This window comes from Scyliorhinus canicula, chromosome 1, assembly GCF_902713615.1.
Source record: "Scyliorhinus canicula chromosome 1, sScyCan1.1, whole genome shotgun sequence".
NCBI lineage: Eukaryota > Metazoa > Chordata > Chondrichthyes > Carcharhiniformes > Scyliorhinidae > Scyliorhinus > Scyliorhinus canicula.
In genome coordinates, this window is record NC_052146.1 from 259,614,188 (window position 1) to 259,639,835 (window position 25,648).

Consider the following 25,648-nt stretch of genomic DNA (forward strand, 5'->3'; position numbering starts at 1 on the left):
AATAAGAAAATTATTTTTTATAATTGTCGTTATCCAATTTCCTAATGAATCCCCAAGTTCAATTTTTCTACAAACACTTCAGTAGCTTGTCAGTGCTCCTGCATCATGACCAGACTTTTCCTGTCTAAATCATACTGTCACTTCCTGGCTCAGGAAGAGAAAAAGTACAGGGAGAAAGTTTTCTGCATTTGTTTGCATTTGCTCAAATACATTCAGGAATTTTAATCTAAGGCCAAAGAGCATTTTATAATTTACTATTACAATTCTTGACTTAATCTCCTCGCTATTTATTTTATTTCTTACTTTTGTTATTCTGATTTATGTAGTTAAACAGTAACATTAACACCATAATGGAAATTTCTTCAATTAAATGCTCAGCTTTCACCTTATCCATTAGGTAAGCAGCTGCTGACAGTCTCTTCACAATAAAGGTGTTCCACATCATTATAGCAATGCCTGCATAGAAAAAAAAGTATTCAGCTGCACACAATAAATGCTGTGACTTAGCCCAATTTTTCATCAATTTCATTAATTGATTAAAAGAATTATTAAAATATTCAATTTTATGCAATAAACTTGGATTTAATACAGTCCATGTTAACATTTCCAATTCAAATCATGTATGTCAACAGTTGTTTTTGATAATGGGGTTTTCTGTGATGCTCACCAGGTAGCAATGTGGAACTAGTTTCTGTAGTCTGCTATTTTCTATGTAAACTCCTGTGCCACACCCCCACCATCTCCGGCCCAGTAATTTAAATTTACAATTTAATATTTCAGATTTCTTACATTCTTGGAAGAACAGTTGCACTTTTCTCAATGATCTTGCAATTCCATGATTTCTGTCATGTTTCACTTTTGGATCATCTGCTGAGCCCCAGTCTGTCACATCTGGGAAGTGTCACCTAGCCCCTGTGCTGAAAATCCACAACCACCAATCTACCTGAATCAGCTTACTCAGTTCACTTGTTAGCCCTCCTGCTCACGCTGTCACTCTCCCTTTGTGTATGAATGAATAAATAATGGCCAATGTTAAAAAAATGACATCTTCATGCTTTATTTCCATAGCTGCTGATGTATACATATATAAATAATTTCACTGAATCTGCTGGCTACTTGTCATCTTTAAAGATTAATATGTTAACTGATTTATGTTTTGTGCTATTACCATGTGTCGATGAGATTTCCCTTATTCTGAGTGCAGATAGTATACAGGTTTTCTTGAAACTATTTGCATATTTCACAGTAAGTATATGGTTCTCTCGGTCATCTGACACTGATATCATGCTGACATCATCATTGTCAATATCGTTCCATTAACATAACCACAGACTCTTTACTCTACAATTTAAAAGTGATTGTCCTCCCTTAGACCCTTCCCGCAGGCTTTTTACAAGCTCTTGACGTGAAACATTAACTGAAGCCTGTGTTTATCTGACTTTAGAAAGTGGACACAATTCTGCACTCAAAACAAGGAGTAAAATATTGAATCCAGTTGTCCTGATTATTCCACTCTTGAGATATTCCGCATGGGTAAAAACAAACAAAAAACAGCTGGAATTCTCCAGTCGTTACAATTCAATTTGCCCACCAACAGCAGGTTTTGCAGCGGCGTGGGGTGGTTACAATGGGAAATCCCATTGGCAATCAGCGGAAAGATAGAATCCCATTGCCAGCGAATGGCGGCCGACCGGGAAACTCATGGCTGGGGGACCGGAAAATCCCACCCAGCATCTGTCTTTTTCATGTGCAAGTCATTTAAAGTTGAGAGAAATAGTAGACAGGGTTTTGTATTTTCATTTTTTTTTAAACAGATCAGGATTATAAATGAGGTTGAATGGGCTGAATGGTCTCCTTGTGCACCATTAATTTTCTATGTTTCTAGGTTCTAAATCTGATGAGATCATTGTTACTTCTGTTTAATAATACTTCTTTATAAAATTTATTTATAGCTTGCAGTTTGAGATTTGCAGTGTTTGAGTCTTAACGTTATTTGAGAAAATGGTAATCTGGCCCTCCACAAGCTTAACTTATCCCGGCTGGTAGAGCAGATGGAGGGGGACTTTAAAAGGTGGGACATGCTCCCGCTATCTCTAGCGGGGAGGGTGCAGACCGTTAAGATGACGGTCCTCCCCAGATTTTTGTTTGTCTTCCAGTGCCTTCCCATCTGCATCCCCAAGTCCTTCTTTAAGCGGGTGAACAAGATCATTTCGGGATTTGTATGGGCAAATAAGACCCCGCGAGTAAAGAGACCATATCTAGAGCGCTGCCGAATTGTTGCAGCAACTACTGGGTGGCTAATATAGCCATGATTAGGAAATGGGTATTGGGGGAGGAGTCAACGTGGGAGCGGTTAGAGGCGGCCGCATGCAAGGGCACCAGCTTAGGGGCGCTCGTAACAGCACCTCTGCCGTTCTCACCAGCCCGCTACTCCTCAAGTCCGGTGGTGGCGGTGGCACTAAGGATCTGGGGTCAGTGGAGAAGACACAGGGAGGTGGAGGGAGCCTCAGTTTGGACCCCGATACGCAACAATCACAGATTTGTCCCGGGCAAGACACACAGAGTGTTTCAAAGCTGGCAGAGGGCAGGTATTAAAAGGATGGTGGACCTTTTCATAGACGGGACTTTTCCCAGCTTGAAAGCACTGGAGGAGAAATTTAATCTGCCCCCTGGAAATTTCTTCAGATACCTTCAGGTACGCGCCTTTCTAAAAAAAAAGAGAGGCCGACGTTCTGGTCTTTGCCTCCCTGGTAGCCCGGAGACGGATCCTTTTAATGTGGAGGGATTCGAAGCCCCCCCCCCCCCCCCGAGTGTAGAGACCTGGGTTAGTGACATGGCTGGGTTTCTCAGTCTTGAGAAAATAAAGTTTGCCTTGAGAGGGTCCATGACGGGGTTCTCTCGGAGGTGGCAGCCGTTCCTCAACTTTCTAGGAGCATTAAAATGTCAGCAGCGCAGCATTCCGGGGGGGGGGGAGAGAATGTTGCATATTCTTGTTTTCTTTCTTTATATAATGTTAACATTCACCTTGGTTTTGTTAAATGTTGTTAATGGTTATGTAAAAAATTTTGTTTTGAAAAAATCTGAATAAAAATATATTTTTTTTAAATGGTAATCTGTATTATTAACTGTATGTGCACCCCATTTATAAAATAGTTAATTGCTCACCTAGTAGATTATCTAACAATAATGACTTGCAATTATGTAACGCCTTAAATATAAAACAAGTTCCCAAATCACTTCACAAAGACATACGGTAAAAGGGACACCAGGCCAGGAGGCAAAGAAAGAAAGATGACCAAAAGCTTTCAAATAGTTAGACCTTGAGGTTTTCAATAGCGATGGGGCAAAGGGTAGAAGCTGGCAGATGGCCTGTCAAAGGGAGTGAATGATTCTGAAGAGGGATAGGACTGGAGGATAAAGCAAAGAAAAAATGAGTCAAAGTTATAGGAGGAATTTATAGGCAAGCATGAGGATTATCGCATTGGATGGAACATGGGGAGCCAGTGTAATTCAGCGAGATCAGGGCCCATGGAAGAGTACAATTTATCGTGGATCAGTATGAGCGAAGACTATTTTAGGTCAATTCCAGTTCATGAAGGACAGAAGGTATGCCTAGAAATGCCCAGAGATAATGAAAGTATATCTAAGGATGCCAGCAGCAGAAGTACTGAGGTAAGAGTGGAGGCTGGCAATGAACAAACTTGGATAGGATTTTAAAATACAGCAAGAATATAAGCAATCAGCTTCCCACTAAAAGAGCAGCATGGAACAGAGACTATAGCAGGTTTAGATGATTTCAATCTTCCCCATGTTGTGCCAAAGGAAATCATTATTCATTGTTAATGGACGAGCAGTTGGATAGCTTAGGTTCAAGAGATGTGGCAGAGTGATTTAAATCACAAGTGCACATATGAAATCCGGCACTATCAAAAAGGATTATCAATGTTAACGTGAAATCTGATCTGATACCAGGGATAGTGTATGTGAATTATCCCTCCTCATCCATCCATTCTGCAACATTCTAAAACTCAGTGCCATTCATAAAACTGACTGGAACTGTTGCTAGTGCTGAGAGAACAGCAGAAGCTAAATTTGACCAAGCGGTTTCAGGGGAAACCAGAGGCAAGACATTTTAGTTAATAAAACGTGATAGGTGAGGGCATGAAATTCTTTGATATATAACATGCATGTTTTAGTTCACATGGAGCATGAAACCGGTTTCTCTCTGTACAGGCTAAGTATCTGAACATTGCCCGGGTCACAACAGTTTCAATATACGGATTTCCAAACTCGTTTAGCTATTCATCACCAGGTCTGACTAGACCACATGAAGCCCTATCACACCCAATTCTCCTCTGCTAAAACCATTCTGTCATCCATTAACAGCCTCAGCAGCAACAATAACCAATGGCTGATTTTCTTCAAAACCAACCATGTTCTTGAGCCCGTCTCCTCTTCCCTGAAACACACACACCTCCAACAAATGTGAGGAGTTCAGTCACTGAAATTGAGACCATCTGGTCAGCTGCTACTGCTGCATTTCTCGCAAGGTCCTACCCCCATCCTGGTTTGCCATGCCAGGCTCGCTATTAATTCTCTCCTATCTGTTATGAAAGACAACTTACCTTCATGTCGAGAGCAGAGGTTGGGAACGGCAAGTTCCGACAGACCTCGGAGTTTCCGCACTTTGCAGACTGGAAGCGGGCAATGCAAGTGCAGTTCAGGATGCATTTAAAGTTCTTTGGTTTGAGGAGAGACCCAGTGTGCTTGCACAGAAAGGAAAAACAGCACAAAGACCTAGGTCTTGTGACTAGGAGCAGATCAGCATTGAAGAGAAGTGTCCCAAAGCAGGGGAGAGGGGCAGGACGTGGTCCCAACAGATTCCCAGGCAAGGGACAGAAACAAGTCCCAGTTAAGGAACAAAGAAAGAGGTTCCAATCAGAGAAAGGGATGCGGTTGACAGATTTTAAGTTGTGAGAGGTCAGAGAAGCCCTGAAGATCCAAGAAGGCAATCAAAGTTTGGTGATTGTGTGCTGTGGGTCACTGGGGTAAAGGTTCCCCTTTGGAGCAGCAATATTCTACTCAGTGCAGCCAAAGACCTGAAGTTGTGCTTGTGAGTTGGTGCTTAAGCACATACTCGGGAATCCAGGGGAACAGAATCTTAGAAGAGACTGAAAGCCTGGGTGGGCCATCGTTGGCACCAACAGAGTTGGAGTGACTTTTGGAGAGAATTCCAATTGGAGAGAATTTGGAGAGAATTTTGGGGAGATCTTCAAAGGTGAAGACTAAAATCCCTTGTGAAAGAGACAGATCTTCAACGGGATTGGGTAACTCAGTGCATGCTGATGTCTGGATGACTTGAGAAATCCGTGGACTCTATCTTGATCGCGCCTGCCATTTAGTTTGCAGTCCGGTGTGTTCGCCTACAGTTTGCCTGTTAATTCACATGTACCTCATATTTATCCTGAATGTTAGACTACAAGTTAGATATTGTAAATTGTTTTATCGTTCTGACCTTGTGTAATAAAGTTTATTTTTGTTTGTTCAAAAACCTTGGAATATTGTGGCTTTATTCATGGGCAAGGTCTTAAATCTCAAACTCTGTCTACTTTAATCAGAAATTTATCGGCCCCTAGTAGGATCTTAACAAAATCTTTGAGGTCCGGTCCAGCATTGTAACACATCTCTCATTGTGCCTCCCCCCCCCCCCCCCCCCCCCCCCCCAACCCCAGTTCGTCTCGTTAGCCCGCTGCTCCCTGCTTCTGTTCTTGGCCTCTGTGCTGCTTAATGGTTCAGTAACACCACTGCACAACATCCACTGCACAACAAGATTTTGTAAACACTGCTCGGTCCAGAGTACACCGATACACATGTTCTTGCCACTATCAGCAACTGCTAAAATGTATTCATTGCACTTTGGAATGGGAAGTTACAATTCATTCTTGAATGGATAAGTGTTTTCCCTTCTGTCTCACTGCTCAGTAAGTCACACGATATGTTGTTTATAATAGGTCACGCCACATAAAAAAACGGTCTTGCCTCACCAACTGCTTGAACTTTGAGGAATTTACTAAGTTGGCTGCTGTAGGGTGCCAGGTTAAGAAAACATATCTTGATTTTCAGAAGTCTTTCACAAGTTTAAAGTGGCTGAATAAGTGAAATTACATGGTGTTTCTGGATTTTACCTGTGTTTCTGAACATTTTTCTGTGAAAACTCAGTGGTCTTGATCATTATTAAATAATGGATTACTAAATGAACTTAATATTCATTACTTCACTATGAAACCAAAGGATACAGACTGATAGAAATTAGCTTTCTAGTTAGCAAAAGATGATATAGGTGAAAGGTTTAATTGATAACTCATTAAGAGTAATTAACTAAATCATATTAACCATGAGAGTGAAGAAAGCTGAATAGCTGGGGACATTTTGCAAATTGCTTGAGACTTGCTAGAGACTGAAGGAACAGTGACGTCAAATAGCTAAAAGGCCCCATTGTGTGAAAGAACGGGCAGTTCCATTTCTATGGTAACAACCTGTCTAGGGTGATAAGTCCTTGCGAAGAATTCTCAAGCGATGGAATGGGAAATTCACACCAATATCTTTAAATACATATCTCTTTTAAATTGACGGACAGACAGTTTGGCCGAATTGAGTGAATTATAAATTAGTCAAAGCCAGTCACAGCTGTAAAGAAGACGAGACCTTAAGATAATAATTTCCTTAAGAATCATTTGTCGGGATGGAAAAATGAATCTATCTTTTTCTGAAACCTCTTTTCTTTGCTTGCTTTTGTTAAATTGCCATCTTTCTTTTGTTTAAATCACTCAGTCATTTTATACTGTGTATTATGATTTGAAGAATTACCACGATTTGTAATTGAATAAAAACTCAACTACTGTATTCGCTAAAGACAAATCAATCTGACCTAATTTTGTATTGACAAATAAAGTATACCACTGGCACAAGCTGACAAATAAAGTTCAACTGAACTTTGCCAAAAACCACAGACTTGACCTCTGTTATTTGGGAACTAAGAAGGGATAACGGATATCTAGGGTTCAGAATAGACATAGAGATCCATCACAGACTAAGATGATGTTGGAAAATGGGAAGGGTTTCTTGTAGGTAACACACTTTCAACAATGGTGAGAACAGTAAATTGAAAGCAGTAATAATAATCTTTATTTGTGTCACAAGTAGGTGTACAATAACACTGCAGTGAAGTTAGTGAAAATCCCTAGTCACCACACTCCGGCGCCTGCGAGATAGTTAGGTAGCACTCGACTTCAAAGAACTGTGTTTGAAGTACTGGAGTTAACAAGTATAGTAGCTGTGGGGTTTGAAGAGAACTGAGGATCCCTGGACATGGTCGCAAATGTGGATTTAGGATCTTTGCAGAGGCCTGGTCCCCAGATACACATTAGAATTTCTACATTTATGTACTTAAACAGTATGCACACCATGCTAGCCATAACAAGTACTAACCACGTTGAACATGAGCATTGCCAATACATTTCAGATGGTCCACAGATATGCTCAAAATGCGGCCTTCCTAGAAGTCAAAAGACAAAGCATATTCTGTGAAATCACAACATTTAGTTAACTTTCAAACCAGAAAAGCCCAAGTGAAAATATTTATAAAATTATGTTTTATGTAATAATAATCTTTATTAGCGTCACAAGTAGGCTTACATTAACATTGCAATGACGTTACTGTGAAAAGCCCCGAGTCGCCTCACTCAGGCGCCTGTTCGGGTACACTGAGGGAGAATTCAGAACTAACAAACACGTCTTTCGGGACTTGTGGGAGGAAACCGGAGCACCCGGAGGAATCCCACGGAGAACGTGCAGACTCGGCAGTGACCCAAGCTGGGAATCGAACCCAGGTCCCTGGCGCTGTGAAGCAACAGTGCTAACCTCTGTGCTAACGTGCCACCCTATAAACTTTAGGTAAATAATATAAACTTAAGACATCAAAAAATTAGTATTTAAATTCATACAGAATATAGAGAGTGAGCATTAAAAGCTGACAACATTAAAAATAACTAAGTTCATAACCACATATCATCCAAAGTGCAAGCTGCTACATAAAGTTTTCACTGAAAACTCTATAGACGCATGCAACAACAATGCTCATTTTGATAGATGGTTTAACATAGAAAAATGTCACACGGCAATTCACAAGACACAATCAGATGAAACCAAAAGGAGCAAATATAAGGAGTTGTGGCTAAAAATTTAGTCAGGGAGAGCCTTGAAATAGGAATGATTGCTAACGGAAATTCCGTAGTTTAGGATTTTGACAGCTAAGGCACAGCCACAAAAGCACAACTGTGCACTTTTAGCCTGCAGAATTCTCTCTCATATTAATAATATTGGCTAGAGCTCAGGCTCTGTATAATTAGTTAATCATCATTTGCTGTTAGAACACTCATTAAACTAATGGGAATTCTGTGAGTTGCCTGTCACTGTATTTTCTATGACAAATGTGCTCCCAGCAACTAACAGGCAATTTCATAAAGAAACTATTTTTGTTTCTGTAATTAAAGGCACAATTATTTTGATTTATATTTTAAATACAATTCTTCATCTGATATTATAAACAAACACTGACAATAATACAGGGTGTATTCTTGAAAATAATCTTTGCCACTTGCCGTAACAATGAATATCCCTCTAAAGTATAACTGTTCAGTTAATAGTCCTTTTATAACATCAAACAGGCCTGGGAACACTCAATTTTAACTGCTACTGGTGAACTGCACTAGCTTTCAGCCAGTCATTATTTTAGTGCAACATAAAGAGCCACTTTGTGATTTTAATAACGTGCAAAACCTCAAACTCAAATCTGAAGAATTGTGTATTGTCTTTACCTCTGGATCTTTGTTCCATTGCACTACGTATTCCCAACAACAATGAGCATGAAGAACATCCAATTCCAGACTGCAGGGGAATCGCTCATAAGCCAATTGAAGCAACTCTGTAACAATAAAAACCTTTACAAATAAGAGCAAACTAGCATTCTGTGGACAGAACTTCTCTATTAAAGCCCACAGTATCTATTATGCAAAATAATAAGTATCTAAATGTACAATACTATGACTCAGAATTAATGTAACAATCAAACAAAGTATGTGTGCATTTACAGCATAGTCTTAAAATAATAAATCTGATTCAAATGTCAAGGCCATGATAAAGATGTTTGGAGATGATATAAAAATTAGTTGTGTGGTTGACGGTGAGGAGGAAAAGCTCTAGACTGCAGGAAGATTTGGATGGTCTGGTCAGTTGCCCAAATAAAATGGTAAATGGAATTATATCTGGAGCAGTGTGGGGAAATGAATTTTGGGAGTTGCCACAAGATGTGAGAATAAGCAAGAGATGGAAGGATAAAAGCAAATTACTGCGGATGCTGGACTCTGAACCCAAAGAAAATGCTGGAAAATCTCAGCAGGTCTGGCAGCATCTGTAGGGAGAAAAGAGCAAACGTTTCGAGTCCAGATGACCTTTTGTCAAAGCTAAAAGATAGAGAAAGTGGGAAATACTTATACTGTGGCGTGAGAGAATGAAAGATGAGTTATAGCCACCGAAATGGAAGGATATAGAATAGTGTAGAGAAACATTGGGACATTGGAGTGTATGCCACATATACTTAAAGACAGTATGACAGTCAAGGATGGCTCAGAAGGCATATGGAATGCTTTCCTTTATTAGCCAAGGCAATAGAATACAAGACCAGGGATGTTAATCTAGAACTGAATACAACACAAGTTAACTACAGCTCGAGTACTATGTGCATTCTTGTCACCACACTACAGAAAAGATGTGACTGGGCTGGAAAGGTTGCAGAAGGGATTTTGGAGGATGCTGCCAGGACTGGAGAATTTTAACTCTGAGGCAAATTAGGTAAGTTTAGGCTGTTTCTCTTGTAAAATTTACTTTATATTCACTAATGTTCAGAGAGTCCTAATAATAGCTTCATTGAAAATGTGGAGGCAGTTCCGCCAACTCTTCGGGTTGGGGCAGGGACAAGGGAAATGCCGATTCGGGGGAACCACAGATTTGAGCCAGGGAGGTGGGATGGAAATTTTCAGAAATGGGAGGAGAAGGGGATTAAGACACTAAAAGATTTGTTTCTTAGGGGTCGGTTTGCAGGATTGAAGGAGCTGGAAGCGAAGTATAGGCTGGGGCAGGGGGAAATGTTATATGCAGGTTCGAGATTTTGCTAGAAAGGAGATACAGAACTTCCCGGAGGAGCCGGCCTTTTCATTGCTGGAAGAGGTGCTGACGACAGGGGGACTGGAGAAGGGGGTTGTGTCCGCGGTCTACAGAGCTATTTTGGAGGAGGAGAAGGCACTGCTGGAAGGTATCAAAGCAAAATGGGAGGAAGAGTTGGGAGAGGATATGGAGGAAGGGTTCTGGTGTGAGGTGCTCCGGAGGGCAAATGCCTCCACCTCGTGTGCGAGGTTGGGGCTGATACAGCTGAAAGTGGTATACAGAGCGCACCTCACAAAGGCGAGGATGACCCGATTCTTCAGGGGAGTAGAAGATGTGTGTGAATGTTGCGGGGGGGGGGGGCGCTAACCACATTCGTATGTTTTGGTCCTGTCCCAAGCTAGAGGATTACTGGAAGGAGGTTTTTAGGATAATTTCTAAAGTGGTGCACGTGAAATTGGACCTGGGCCCCCGGGAGGCCATATTCAGGGTGGCGGACCAACCAGGGTTGGAAACGGGTGCGGAGGCAGATATTGTAGCCTTCGCCTCGTTGATCGCCCAAAGGTGGATCCTGATGGGTTGGAGAGCAGCCTCTCCACCCTGTGCCCTAGCGCGGTGGGGGGATCTGTTGGAATTCTTGACTCTTGAGAAGGTTACGTTTGAACTGAGGGGAAGGACAGAGGGGTTCTACAATTCATGGACATTATTCATTATGCACTTTCAAGAACTGGATAACATCGAACATTAGTTCGGGGGGGGGGGGGGGGCGCAATGGGTGTTAATGGGGGCTATGGAGGATTCCTGATTCCTTTTTGTCAGTTGTTTATGTGAACATGTGGGTGAATGTTTTGGGTTTACTGGGAGGATGGGATCGTTATTGATATGGGGATTGACATATTTGTTACTGATTATTGTTTACTGTTGGTGGGTGTAAATTGGGGAGAAAATGCAAAAAAGGAGAATAAAGAAATATTTTAAAAATATTCACTAATGTTCTTTAGAGAAGGAATTTTGCCGTCCTTACCCATTCTGGCCTTTGTGGCTCCAGACACACAACTGGCTTTGCAAACCACTCACGTTGTATGAAATCACTACGAAAAAATCCTAGAACATTATCCTATTATCAGAATAAGGACTCAGATGGGAAAATTTCTTCACTCAAAGCATTTTGAATCTTTGAAATTCTCTATCCCAGAGGGATGTGGGTGCTCAGTCATTGAATAACCATAAGGCTGAGATAAACAGAATTTTATTGTCTCAGGGAATATGGGGAGTAGGGAGGAAGGTGGAGATGAGGCAGAAGACCACAATCTTATTGAATGGTGCTGCAGGCTCGAGGTGCCAAGTGGCCTACTCCTGCTCCTAATTCATATGTTTGTATGCATCTGCCATATCCCTCACGCACCATCAAGTCAGGGAACCAACTTTGGTACAATAACAAGTGTAGAACATACCAGGCACAGCACCAGGCATACCTAAAAATGAGTTGCAAACTTTGTGAAGCTACAACACAGGCACTACATGCAAGCTAAACAGTGAATGAAGTGGCTGTAGCCAGATCTAAGCAATCCCACACAACCATCAGATCAGAACAAAAGCAATTCAATCCTGCCAGATCTAGTTGCAAATGGTGGAAGACAATTAAGCAACTAACAGGAGGATGAGGCTTCACAAACATTCCCATCACAATGATGGTGCTGCCCAGGAAGTGTGTACAAAAGGCAGCATTTGTAAACACCAACAGCCAAAAATGTCACGTCCCCATCATAGAAATCAGACCTCAATCAATTAGATTCAGCAATACAATACAAGAAAATAGTTGATTGTACAGCAAAGGCTATGGGCCCCGACATCAACCTGGCTGCGGTGTATATGCTCCAGAACTAGCCACATTTCTAATTAAGCTATTCAGCACAGCTACAACACTGACATCTACCCAACAAAGTTGGAAATAGACCAGGTATATATTTTACAAAATAACAAGAAAAACCAATCCAGTCAATTACCATTCCGTCAGTCTATTCTCAATTAACAGCAAAACGATGGAAGGTGTGATCAAAGGTGCTATCAAACAACACTTACTCACCAATAACTTGCTTACCAAGGCTCAGTTTAGATTCCATTTGGCTCCAAACCTCATTACATCCACAGAACAAACGTGGGTTAAAAGAGCTAAATTCAAGAGGTGAGACTAAACTGACTGGGTCAAATGCTGCCTTGATGTCAGGTGGCCTGAATAAAATTAAAGCAAATAGGAATCAGGGGAAAAGTTCCATTGGCAGGAGTCATGCCTAGCACAAAAGGACACTCTTGTGATTGCTGGAGGCCAATCATCTCAGTGCCAGCAGGAGCCTCAGGGTAGTGTTCCAGGACCATCTTCACCTGTTAAGAGACTGGGTATTGTGTGGCAAATATCTCACTTCCTGACTCCAAGGCCTTTACACCAGCTACAAGACAGGGGCAGCACGGTAGCATTGTGGATAGCACAATCGCTTCACAGCTCCAGGGTCCCGAGTTCGATTCCCGGCTTGGGTCACTGTCTGTGTGGAGTCTGCACATCCTCCCCGTGTGTGCGTGGGTTTCCTCCGGGTGCTCCGGTTTCCTCCCACAGTCCAAAGATGTGCAGGTTAGGTGGATTGGCCATGATAAATTGCCCTTAGTGTCCAAAATTGCCCTTAGTGTTGAGTGGGGTTACTGGGTTATGGGGATAGGGTGGAGGTGTTAACCTTGGGTAGGGTGCTCTTTCCAGGAGCCGGTACAGACTCGATGGGCTGAAGTGCCTCCTTCTGTACTGTAAATTCTATGAAAGACACAAGTCAGGAGTTTGATGGAATACTTGCCACTGTGCTGGACGAGTGTAGCTCCAATAACACTCAAGAAATTTGAAATCTCCAGGACGAAGTAACTCCATCCACCACAGATGGATATGGTTGCAGTGAAAACAAATTACAGGATGCAATGCAGTAACTCACCAAAGCTCCAACAACAACACCTTCCAAATCAGTTACCTCAACCACCCATAAAGACACGGGCAAGAGATTCATGGGAGCACCTTCACCTCTGCAAGTGTTTCTGCAAGTCACGCACCATTTTGACTTGGAAATATAGTTGTTCATTCATTATAGCTGGATCAAATCCGAGAACTCCCTCCCCAACAGCAATGTGGGCATGTCAACACCACACGGCAGTGACTCCATCACCTTCTCAAGGACAATTATGAATGGGCAAAATGCTGGACTTGCCAACAATGGCCACAGACCACGAATCATTTTTAAAACAATGCTACAAAGCTCCTTAAATAGAGTTAATCTTTTACAAATCTTCTAAGTTCAACAAGTTTCATAAGACATCTGGGTGTACCAGGATGTAGACTTGCTCCTGTGGTTTCCACTAATTCCAATTTCATCGAGACTATCATATGAAATTTTCATAGGAGGTTAGACACATCTTTAAAGCAATCAGTAAAATAAAGATAATCAACAAGAGGAATGTCACTCAGGCTCTCGTATATCCTATTCACGCTTATTTACAGTTCATCCATTATGGATGATCCGTTATGAAGAGCTGGTAGGGACTGCCCACTTACTCAGTTGGCTGGAAAGTACCACAAAGAAAGCCGAGTATTGGTAGATAAATAAATTGATACTGCAGAATGTATGCTTGTCACTAATACTGACTGAGGAGCTATACTTGGATTATTAACTGTATCATGGCAGTAGTAAAAACAAATGTCAATTCCCTTCATTGTCCAATTGATTTAGAACACTTGAATAGTCTAATGTAATATACATTATCTTTTTAGTAACCTTATAGTTCATTATCAAGCAACATAATCATTAATCTTCCACGTGAACTAATGGAACATATTTCTTTAGATTCTTCTTACCAAGTATCCTTTCCAGGCCAAGCTCTTTGTACTTCTCACTTATAAGAAGCTTCTCCCCTTCTATCTGTTCTTCTGTATTTTCTAATCTCTTGGATTGATGGACCTGTTTCAGAATGCTTGGAACAAGATCCAGTTTGAAAATCCATTTTGCCACACCATCAGCAACTACTCCTGAGAAAGATAATCAGGTACTGATTGTTAATGACAATATCCCACAGAATAATACATGCAAGTTAATGAAATGTAACATGTTTTGGAAATACTGACTCAAGATATCATTTTAATTCTTTCCCCCTCCAGGCACTCGATTACTCACATAGAGGAGTTCACAAACAGTGATCAAGTCAGAATCTTCAATCAACCAGAACTAATTAAAATGCAAATGTTGCCACTGTCCCAGAGGATCATAGGCTGACAATATTGAGAGCTGGCTGATGGTGATTTAACCTGGGGGTCACCACACCTCAGGCGAGGGGCATAGTTGAGAAGACAGGGCCTTCATGTATAACCTCAGCCAGTGCAGGAATTGAACCCGCGCTGTTGGTGGCGCTTCACATCACAAACCAGCCATCCAGCAAACTGAGCTGACCAATCCCCAGAACCAATTATGAATACTCCAAATGGATGGAACTTAAAGCAAGGAGTTAAATTTAACTCCAGTTATTCACAGAGTTTCAGAAAAGTATATTGAGGGGCTGAACAGAGCTTCATAATCAGCCTTAATTGTCATCAATATCTAAAACTACCAAATTCTATTGCAAGAAGCAAATAAAATGTAATATAGCATTCTCATGTCTAGCTGAGTAATTTAGCAACCTGGCCAGCATAACATGATTTTGCTGAAGAATGGGATGGTATGGCAGCTGGTTATTTTTTGATCTAAACTTTGTTTGCTTTTACATTAACATCTAGCACTTCAAACTATTACTTTTTAAATATACTATGAAATAGGGGAAATTCGTTTGCATACACTTGCCCATAATTAAAGCTCAGAATTTCCCCATTAGTGGACTCGAGAATAGTACAAGACAATATTGGATTTTCATTAACATGTTTTCAAACTCCTACTTTAAGATTCACAAAGTTCAATATCTGTATCTCAAATTATGTAAATTCAGACGGTGTTGCATTGAGTAAAGATAATACAGGATAATAAAGGCTGGAATTTTCCAGCCCTGACTTGGCAGGACCTGCACTGGAGGTCCGGCAACCCAGCTAGAAGTCCATTTATTTTCGGCAGGACCAAATGATCCGGTGGCTGGGGGCTAGAAAATTCCCCTCATTTTGGTAGAAGAAACATGGGGAGACAATAGAAGCTCAATGGTACAACTTTGAGGAGAGTACGGGAACAGAGGGACCTCGGGGTTCAAGTTCATAATTCTCTGAAGGTGGCCAGGCAAGTTGAAACAGTTGTTAAGAAGGCTTAAAGCATCCTTGGGTTTATAAATAGAGGCATTGAGTATAAAAGCAAGGAAGTGATGCTAAACCTCTAGAAATGATTGGTCGACTACATTAGGGGTATTGTGTTCAGTTCTGGGCACCTTATTTAAGGAAGGATGTTAAAGCCCTGGAGATTTACTAGGATAATACCAGGAATGAGGAATTTTAGGTAAGGAAAGATTGGAGAAATTGGGCTTGTTCTCTGGCCCAATTAAGAGGCAACCTTATTGAGGTGTTCAAAATTCTGAACAATTTTGACAGGGTAAAGAGGATATTCTGTTCCACTAGTTGGTAGGTCAGTGACTAGGGATTACAATTTCAAGATGGTCAGCAAGAGAGCTAGGAGTGAGATGAGGAGAAACGTCTTTATTAGAGAGTTGTTGGGGTTTGGAATGCACTGCCTAGGAGAGTGGCAGATTCCATTGGAGGTTTCAAAAGAGAGCGATATATATATATTTGAAAGCGATTAATTTAAAGGGTTATGGAGATACGGCTGGAGAATGGGACTAGCTAGATTGCTCTTTTGGGAGCCGGTACAGACACGATGGGCCAAATGGCCCCCTCCTGGGCTGTAAATAACAAACAAACAAACAAGCAAAGTCTTTTTTTAAGTTATGGTCGGACTAAGAAAACAATAAAAGACTCCACAGGACCAATGTAGGACACTACAAGGCTGAGGATATGCAGATGTTTTAAATGACTGCTCAGCATTAGTCTTCCCTTCAGTAGATAATGTTCAGTTTGAATGATGTGCGGGTAATATTAAAACAGAGGTCAAAACGAATGCACAGAGATACATGAAAGAATAAGGGGTCTCGAATCTGATCGGGCAGATGGCCCCAATAGCATTCCAAAGAGCTTGAAAACATAAAGGATGTGTAAATTCAGCTTGGCTTATGCATTTAATAGCTCATTAAAGGTAGGAATTATCAATGGACTGGAGGACGGTATTACCGATATTTAAAAAGGGCACTAAGACGGAGCCCAGTTTGACGAACAGTTAGGTCACAAGGGGAGAGTAGGCATTGTTAGAAAGTCCCAACTTGGCAATTTTTTTCTTTATTTGTCAACAGGTCGTGGGCATCACAGGCTGGGCCAGCATTTGTTGCCCTTGAGGGGGCAGTTCAGAGTCAACCACAGTGCTGTGAATCTGAAGTCACCTGTAGGCCAGGCAAGGACTGCAGATTTCCTTCCCTGCAAATTTCCTTCCCTGAAGGACATTAGTGAACCAGATAGGGTTTTACAACAATTGACAATGGTTTCATGGTAATCATTAGACTTTTAATCCCAAATTTTTATTGAATTCAAATTTCACCATCTGCAGTGGCATTACTACTTTATTGGTTTGCTAGTCCAGTGACAATACCACTATGCCACCGCTGCAGTTCAGAGGAGGAAATAAACTTGTGCTTTTTATCCTCCTGAAAATCAATACGGTGGAGCGGATGACCTTTCTTCTCTGTATTTATGTTGTGACCAAATAAGTGTTTAGTTCAGAAATACAGTAGAAAGTCACAACACTAAATATAATATAACATTTATTTCAAACAAAATTGCAATTCTTCAATATAATTTCATGCAGCCAAACATTAATACTTAATTATTTTTGTCAGGAATAGCTATTGACACTCGAAGCATACCAATGGCATCTGTTCAAATAGAAAAACAAATGTTACCCTCTTATTTTGTCAGATGTGGTAGCACTCTAGCTGCATTGAAGAGTCACAAGGTTCCAGGGTCAAGTTCTACTCCAGGGATTGAGTACAAAAATCAAGGCTGCTATTGCACCAGCGGCATTGCTGACTTTTGGGATGAGGCATTAAAGTGAAGTTCCACCTGTTTGCTCAGGTGGATGTATAAATGCACAGTCCTGGGCTTTGCAGACAGAATGAACATGTACACACATTGCGCCCATTCCAACTAAACAAAGTAGGCCATAGCCATTCTTTGGTTCATTTCCCGAGGGCAATGTCTTGACCAGAGTCAACCTGCCCGATCTGAATTTAAAACAAAGCTTGATCGGGCAGCACGGTGACCCAGTGGTTAGCACTGCTGCCTCACGCCGCTTAGATCCCGGATTCGATCCTGGCCCCGGGTCACTGTCCCTGTGGAGTTTGCACATTCTCCCCGTGCCTGCGTGGGTCTCACCTCCACAATCCAAAAAGATGTGCAGGGTACAAAGAACAAAGAAAGGTACAGCACAGGAACAGGCCCTTCGGCACTCCACGTCCGTGCGACCATGGTGCCCGAATAAACTACAATCTTCTACACGTCCTGGGTCCGTATCCCTCTATTCCCATCTATTCATGTATTTGTCAAGATGCCCCTTAAATGTCACTATCGTCCCTGCTCCCACCACGTCCTCCGGCAGTGAGTTCCAGGCACCCACTACCCTCTGTGTAAAAAAAACTTGCCTCGTACATCTACTCTAAACTTTGCCCCTCGCACCTTAAACCTATGCCCCTAGTAATTGACCCCTCTACTCTGGGTAAAAGCCTCTGACTATCCACTCGGTCTATGCCCTTCATAGTTTTGTAGACATCTATCAAGTCGCCCCTCAAACTCCGTCGTTCCAGTGAGAACAAACCGAGTTTATTCAACCGCTCTTCATAGCTAATGCCCTCCATACCAGGCAACATCCTGGTAAATCTCTTCTGCACCCTCTCTAAAGCCTCCACATCCTTCTGGTAGTGTGGCGACCAGAATTGAACACTATACTCCGAGTGTGGCCTAACTAAGGTTCTATACAGCTGCAACATGACTTGCCAATTCTTATACTCAATGCCCCGGCCAATGAAGGCAAGCATGCCGTTTGCCTTCTTGACTACCTTCTCCACCTGTGTTGCCCCTTTCAGTGACCTGTGGACCTGTACACCTAGATCTCTCTGACTTTTAATATTCTTTAGGGTTCTACCATTCACTGTATATTCCCTACCTAGGGTAGGTGAATTGGCCACACTAAATTGCCCCTGAATTGGAAAAAAAAAAATGGGTACTCTAAATTTATTTTTAAAATAAATAAAACAAAGCTTGACAGTTAACGGTGAGACATCAGTTAACTGGTGTACTCTCTTGGCAATGCTTCTACCAGAGCCCCCTTGCCAACAAATCAGCACTCTCTTCTCGTGAAGTATAAAATGTTGTTCCCTTTGCATTTGATATTCTTGCAAATTGTCCTGATGAGTGCAAGCTGCAAAGTTTCAGCAACGTGCATCTTTTTTAAGCAATACTCACATTTACAACTTGTCAATGTCTCTTGGAAGGCTCTTGGAATTTCAGTTGACCATGCAATTTCAATGTTTGCAAAACTAACAGATAACAATCAGAAATTTTGCATCTGCTGGTGAGTGAGTATTTAACTAAAGCTTTCACTCCACATGTTCTGATGAATAATTTCATGATATATAGCATTAGTAATTACTACACATTTGTAACTTAATAGAATGTTAAGGAAAAAACAAGCTTGACATTTGCTCCATTCTCAGCATTTGAACCCTTCAACAGTGTCAAGTTTTACGCCCCTGATTTTCACAAATAGGCAGATAAACTTTAATGCATCCCTGAAATTCTTATGGAAACTGAGAAATGGCATGAGTGAACGTTTAATCGAAGAACCAGTATTACAATTAAAGCAGGTAAAAGGCATGACTCATCACTGGCACAGGGGTTTCTAAAGGCAGACAATTAGCTTACAGGGTCAAAACAAAAATTATCGAACTGGAGAAAATGAAAAGCGAGAAGGGAAAAGAGACAATTAGTTAACAAGACAAAATCTAGAAACCAAAGTCAAAGATTAGAGAGGACAGAAGAAAATTAAAATAAAATAAAATATTGCGGATACTGGAAATCTGAAATAAAAACAGAAAATGCTGGGTAAACTCAGCAGGTAGGGAGAATAGAAACAGAGTTAACATTTGAGATTGAAATGACCCCTTAAGACCCTTCAGCTATGACCTTATTGAATGGCGGAGCAGACTTGAAGCACTGAATTGCCCACTTCTGCTCTTAATTCCTATATTCTTAAAATTTAAATACTGACAAGCAGGAGAAAAAATAAATGAGAATACAAAATTAGCATTAATATAATCAGCACGAGTGGTGGACCATTTACCAGGAACATTAATATTCAGCTGCGTGTTTTTAAAGCAATTTCCGAGAGTGAATAAGCACAAAGGTCAATCTGATGCAAACACGTAAAGCCAAGAAATGAGACTCTTCAGCATTTTATTTCTTGGAGGGAATCATTCTGCTTGTTTTCAGCAAGTTTCAGCTTGACATTTAAGAGTATAACTATAGCCCATCAATTTCATTCTTCCATTTTGCTTAATGGAAACAGGAACCATTCGTGGAAGCATTGCTGGTGTTCAAGTCAGGTGCTGCCGATAAGATTGGCTGGAGGACCTTGGGAAAAGATCAGAAACTATTCCCTAGGTCTTGAATACCCACGAGCAAAGATTTATGAGCACGCGCAATGAGTAGAGCTCCTACCTCGACCACCTTCCAAAAGTTTTTTTACGGAAATGCTGGCAAGTGGCTCAGAATGATGGCAGGTTGTGCTGGCTGGTTTGCTCCCTTTGCTGTGCAGCAACGTTTGGAGTATAAGGCAATCCTCAAGCTGTCTCAACAACAGATTCCAATGTTCCATATCGAGAGACAATGCTTCCCAAGAATCAGTCATTCCATCTGAAGCCATAACTTCCAGCTGTTGGGAATCAAAAGGGGAAAACGAAGTTGGATATGAGGTAGCACATGAGGAGAAAAACTTGATGGAAGTCCAACTATATTTAAGAACAGTAATAACAACAACAACAAAAAAAATCACTGAAGCCACTAAATTCGTAACAGAAATTAGTTTAGATTGCTCAGATCTTCAAATGCAGCATTCAAACAACGTTGGTCATTAATTTAACTGTCCGATTCCTGCCAAGTTTTCTTCAGCCAAGTTTTCTTCAGTCTCAACTGTCCTTTTACTTATGCAGATTTTTATATTGTTTAATTTGTTCCATAAAGCACAGCCAATTCACATTCTAGCCTGAAACTGAACTATTGCAGCTCCCTCAAGGACCAGAGATATAGAGAAGCAATTTATTCTGTTTTAATTCCAAATAACAGTCAGCCAATTTTAAAACAAAAAAGTGAATAATATTCCTCAGGCATTGACAAATCAAGTTCTTTACCCGTCAGTCTGGCCTCAATAAAACTCGAGAGGGATTTTGTAGGTATAATATTATTTATTTTTAAACAACTTGCAAGGCTGACCCTTCTATAGCGATTCAGAACACATACAGTCTTCTGAAGCCCCAGAACCGAGTGAAATCGGAGACAAAGAGAGCTCTACACATATCATTCAAATGGCATCAAGTTTCACATACAAGATTCCCATAGGTCATCCTATACACCGCCTGACCCGGCCATATATCCTGATTGGCTCACTTCGCATTCCTCAACCCTGGGCCTCTTGTTACCCAGCATCCTTTTCACCACCCTGCACAAGGCTCCCCACCCCTCGTAGCCATGCTTTGCTGAATCCCATTGTCCTTTGTCTGTGAGCTCACTACTATCAGACTGGCTCACAGCTACATTATTCTAACTAATAATCCTATTTTATATCACATTTGTTTGTTCAATTCCTCAGCATGACACAGGATTTCAGAAATACTCACTGTAATTATCAAACCCATAGGAAGTGACACACATGAGCTCTGTCAAACAACCATCCTCCACCAGCAGATCATGCGATGAATATTACCGCAACCGGTACTATCAAATGCACGTGTAACAATTGATAACATTCTACTTACATCTTTTTCCGCCAGGCTATTTGTGGCACTGATAGCTACACTCCTTCCCACAAGTGCAGCTAACAATGCAGCTCCAATATTTTCTGTCTGCGCACAAGCAGTGCGCATTTGTTGCCACCATGGAGACACTGATTGAAGGTCCCATGAAATATCTATGGCACCTGTAAGGAAACATGAATTTCAAATTAAAGATAGATTATAACACTTAATATTTTGTGGTTTTTAATGCAACCACCAATGAATGAGCCAATGTTACTTGGCAAATACACATGTGCACTACAACTATAGTTGTACATGCATGTCAATGGTACGCATGTCAAATGTACTTAGCATTTGATGAAATGCATTGGTTACACAGCTAAATATGCTGAATTTTGCAGTGTTAACTCTGAAGCAAAGTAAATGCTAATTACTTAGGCAAAATATATATTTGGGGAAGGGTTGAAGGTTGGTGGGGGGTGGGGGAAAGGGGGTTTACAAATTGGGTGAATAGAAAGAACTTTGAAGCCATAGATGAAGCCATTCAGTTCTTAAGCTCTAACATTCTATGATAATGATAATAATTTTTTATCAGTGTCACAAGTTGGCTTACATTAACACTGCAATGAAGTTACTGTGAAAATCTCCTAGTCGCCACACTACGGCACCTGTTCGGTTACACTGAGGGAGAATTCAGAACGTCCCATTCACTTTACAAGCACGTCTTTCAGGACTTGAGAGGAAACCGGAGCGCCCGGAGGAAACCTACGCAGACATGGGGAGAATGTGCAGACTCCACACAGACAGTGACCTAAGCTGGGAATCGAACCCGGGTCCCTGGTGCTGTAAAGCAACAATGCTAACCGCTGTGAGGAGGTTTCCCAGGATGATACCAAGGAATAGGGACTTCAATCATGTAAGAAGACTGAAGAAGCTGGAATTGTTCTCGTTCGAGCAGAGACAGTTATGGGTAGTTAGAATCCATATCCATAGAATCCCTACAGTACAGACGGAGGCCGTCCGGCACATCAAGTCTGCATAAACTCCCCCATCCTATCCCCATAACCCCATGCATTGATCGTGGCCAATCCACATAATCTGTAAATCTTTGTACTGTGGGAGGAAACTGAAGCACCCGGAGGAAACCCACGCAGACACGGGGAGAACGTGCAAACTCCACACAGTGATCCAAGGCTGGAATAAAGGTATGCAAAATAAATCGGGGCTTTTGATAGATAGGAAGAAACAGTTTCCTCTTGCAAGTGGGCCAATAACCATAGGATCACAGATTTTTTAAAAACATGGGCAATCAGGTCCCCCCCCTCCTCCAAAGAGTTATCATGACGTGGAACTTCTATGGGATTCAACATTAAAAAGGGCCAAAAACTCACATGGTCTCATTTTTCTTCATTGCAAGTTAAATAAAAAGGGGTGTGTAAATATACTTAGATGGTGATGCCAAATCAGAATCAAAAGAGTAAGTGGTTTTGAAATTCACTTTATGGAAGCACCATCATGGAAACCCCCATGATCTTCCAGTTAGTGTTCACAGAAAGCAAAATGATGGATGAGTTTGATTAATCCAAAAGCAGATCAAATTACAATAACTTATTTATTTCTCTACCCAAAATAAATGCCCCAAGTTGTTCCTGTACAAAACATTGACAGGTAAAAGGTAAATAACTAATATTAAAAAGATACACTGGGTCATTATTATTTTTGTCGTTTTTTAATCATTGCTAGAAGTAATGTTGGAAAGGCTGAAATTACTGTGAATTCCTAAGTGAACTGAGGTGGCTACAGGGGACTGTCTTTTTGGACCACTGCAGTCTTTGTGGCGATAGTGCTGATAAGGAATTCAAGATATTGACCCTGTAATGATGAACAACAGTAGCATATATTCAAATCAGGATGGTGTGTGATTTGAAGGAAGCATGCAAGTACTCTCAAAACATTGCTGCATTTATCCTTTTCTTTGGGAGATTGCAGAGGAGCCAAGTGCTTTTGAACTAAGCTTGGTGAGTTGCTGCAGTGTATTCTGTAGAGTGTAAATATTGCAGTGTGGCAGTAATGGAGAGGTGAATACCAAGTCCAGTAGCAGGAGTGCTAATCAAGGGTGGAGAATGGGAGCTGTGTGTCGTAACTGCATTCGGTCAGGAAAGTGGCGAGTGTTCTATAACACTCATCTTGATCTCAGTCGATGATTCAAAGGCTTTTAGAGGCCAAGTGCCCAGATTCTGTCCTCTTGCAGCCAAGGTGTTCAAATGACTGGCTCGATTAAGATTTGGTGAATAGTGAACCCCTAAAATGTTTCACATAAATAGTTCCAATAACTTTGACAAAATAAACCACAATACGGCTTATTGATAATTAATACCAGACAGTTCACCTTTCATCTTGTTTAAGTGAGACAACATAATATGGAGGTAGCTAATTGATTCCTGATCCTTGAGAATTTCTTTCTCCCTGAAGAGCCACATACTGAGAAGCAAAGACTGGAGAGAAACAGAGCAATACAGAGGAAAGACATCATTAAAAAATGCTCTGTAGCTTGCCATTATATAATCTCCAAAACATACATCAAAAAATTAGTCAAATGCTATCATGTTCCAATGTTGACACGAAAGGATGACACCACCAGAACACGGTTCAATTGTTAGCGAGAGAAATAGTCATGAATTAATTTTAATACAGTTAAAACCACAACTTAGAGAAAAAAAGAGACCGTAATAACAGAATACTAATATACAGTCAAGTAATACACATACCAGTTCAATCAAAATGGCCAAGACTTGCCAGTTTCAATAAAACTAGATATTTTGTACCTTGACAAAAACTTGGCTAAGAGGCATCCCACCAGAAAAATCATAGGAAATTATCGTTCAGTACCAATGTTCATTACCGCTTCACATTCCTTGATAAATCATCGAAAGGTAATGCAAACTAAAAACAAGTTTAATCATCTTAATTTACAGAATTCAAAACACACAGAAACCCTGCAATTTCACATTCCCACCCCACCCCCTAAACTTCCGCTGGCAAAATTCAGGCCATTAAAATGGGTGTTCAGTACAGTTGTTGACCTTTAAAAGTAGAATGTTTCATAACCTTTTAGATATCTGTAAATTGAGTAGAGTGTTATTTCCAAGACATGACTGCTAGCAGTTTTTGCTGTGTTTCCTTATAGACAGTTCATCAAGTTTCACATACTAGTAATATATTATAAACTGAAAACAGAGGAAGATGTTAATATTAAATATGTGATCTTCAGTAAACCTGTATTCCTTCTTCAATGTTCTTGTCATCTGTATGTTGTCCAGTCAGATAGAAACTTACCAAACACTGCTGAGGCTTGGCTCCCGCAGACTCCAGCAAATGGCACATTTCCTCTGCAGAGCTTTCCCCACAGAGACATTTCCAGAAAAAGAAATTGCCTGCAACAGAAGGGAAAATATAAAAGAACATTTAAACTTCATTTACTTGGACTGTTGAACTTGGTATTACTGTTATTCCCTCAAACGTCAAGCAGTATACATGAACTGTAATGAACAAGTGTACCAAATGAAAGTCAAGTAAGAACCAATTTATAGATATAACTTAAAGACTTGAAGGAAAAAGATGTACATGTGCATAAATCTCCAACAAATTTGTATTGGAGAATTTTCCAAGTAATTTAATTCTATGGGTCGCTGCATCACCTACTGAGAGAGGTAACTTCAAACATGGTTAGTAAGTAATGCACAGTCAAATCTAGTTTCCAATTTAATTATGCAAATGTGTTAAATATTACATTAATCCTTCTATTTGGCAATGCTACACAATATTCCATTAAGTACATTTATCAAGTTTCACAGTTCTAAAATACCATAACTTCTCTGCACTTCGTACTTTGATATTTATAGTCCTTCTTTCTCCATGTGAGATTGTTTCTATTTCATACTATTTTTAAAATATTTTCCACCCCACTCGGCTCCCCCCCCTCAATGTGTGTTCTCTATTAAATGGCAAATGGGAAAAAGGTTTCTGGTAAAGTATTATGTCATGACATGTCACAAAACAAATGTGTATTATAACTTCTACTTAGGTTGCTTATAGATGTACTATCCAGTTTTGCTATATCTAACATGTTTATCTAAATATCATGATCTAGAAAATGTACTTGGAATGCTGCAGAAGATATTGATACAGGTTGAGCATCCCTCATTTGAAAAGCTCTGAAATCCGCACTTTGTTTGAGCACCGATGTGACACCACGAGTGGAAAATTTCACAAGGCTCTGGGAAGGTGATGTACTCTCTCTCAAGTTCCTCAAACCTAATGTAGT

At 40.8% G+C, this 25,648-nt stretch overlaps 1 protein-coding gene across 1 annotated transcript in view; it reads right to left on the reverse strand.

The window, feature by feature from the left end:
- The window catches only part of rab3gap2 (RAB3 GTPase activating protein subunit 2 (non-catalytic)), a 121,271-nt gene that overhangs the window by 12,368 nt on the left and 83,255 nt on the right, over positions 1 to 25,648 (reverse strand). Inside the window, exons 21-28 of the mRNA XM_038812024.1 lie at positions 24,661 to 24,758; positions 23,714 to 23,819; positions 21,346 to 21,506; positions 20,033 to 20,246; positions 14,105 to 14,275; positions 8,877 to 8,983; positions 7,489 to 7,555; positions 386 to 456 (exon numbers count right to left, since the gene is read on the reverse strand). Of these exons, the coding sequence (XP_038667952.1) occupies positions 386 to 456; positions 7,489 to 7,555; positions 8,877 to 8,983; positions 14,105 to 14,275; positions 20,033 to 20,246; positions 21,346 to 21,506; positions 23,714 to 23,819; positions 24,661 to 24,758 (995 nt within the window). The remainder of the gene's footprint in view (positions 1 to 385; positions 457 to 7,488; positions 7,556 to 8,876; positions 8,984 to 14,104; positions 14,276 to 20,032; positions 20,247 to 21,345; positions 21,507 to 23,713; positions 23,820 to 24,660; positions 24,759 to 25,648) is intronic.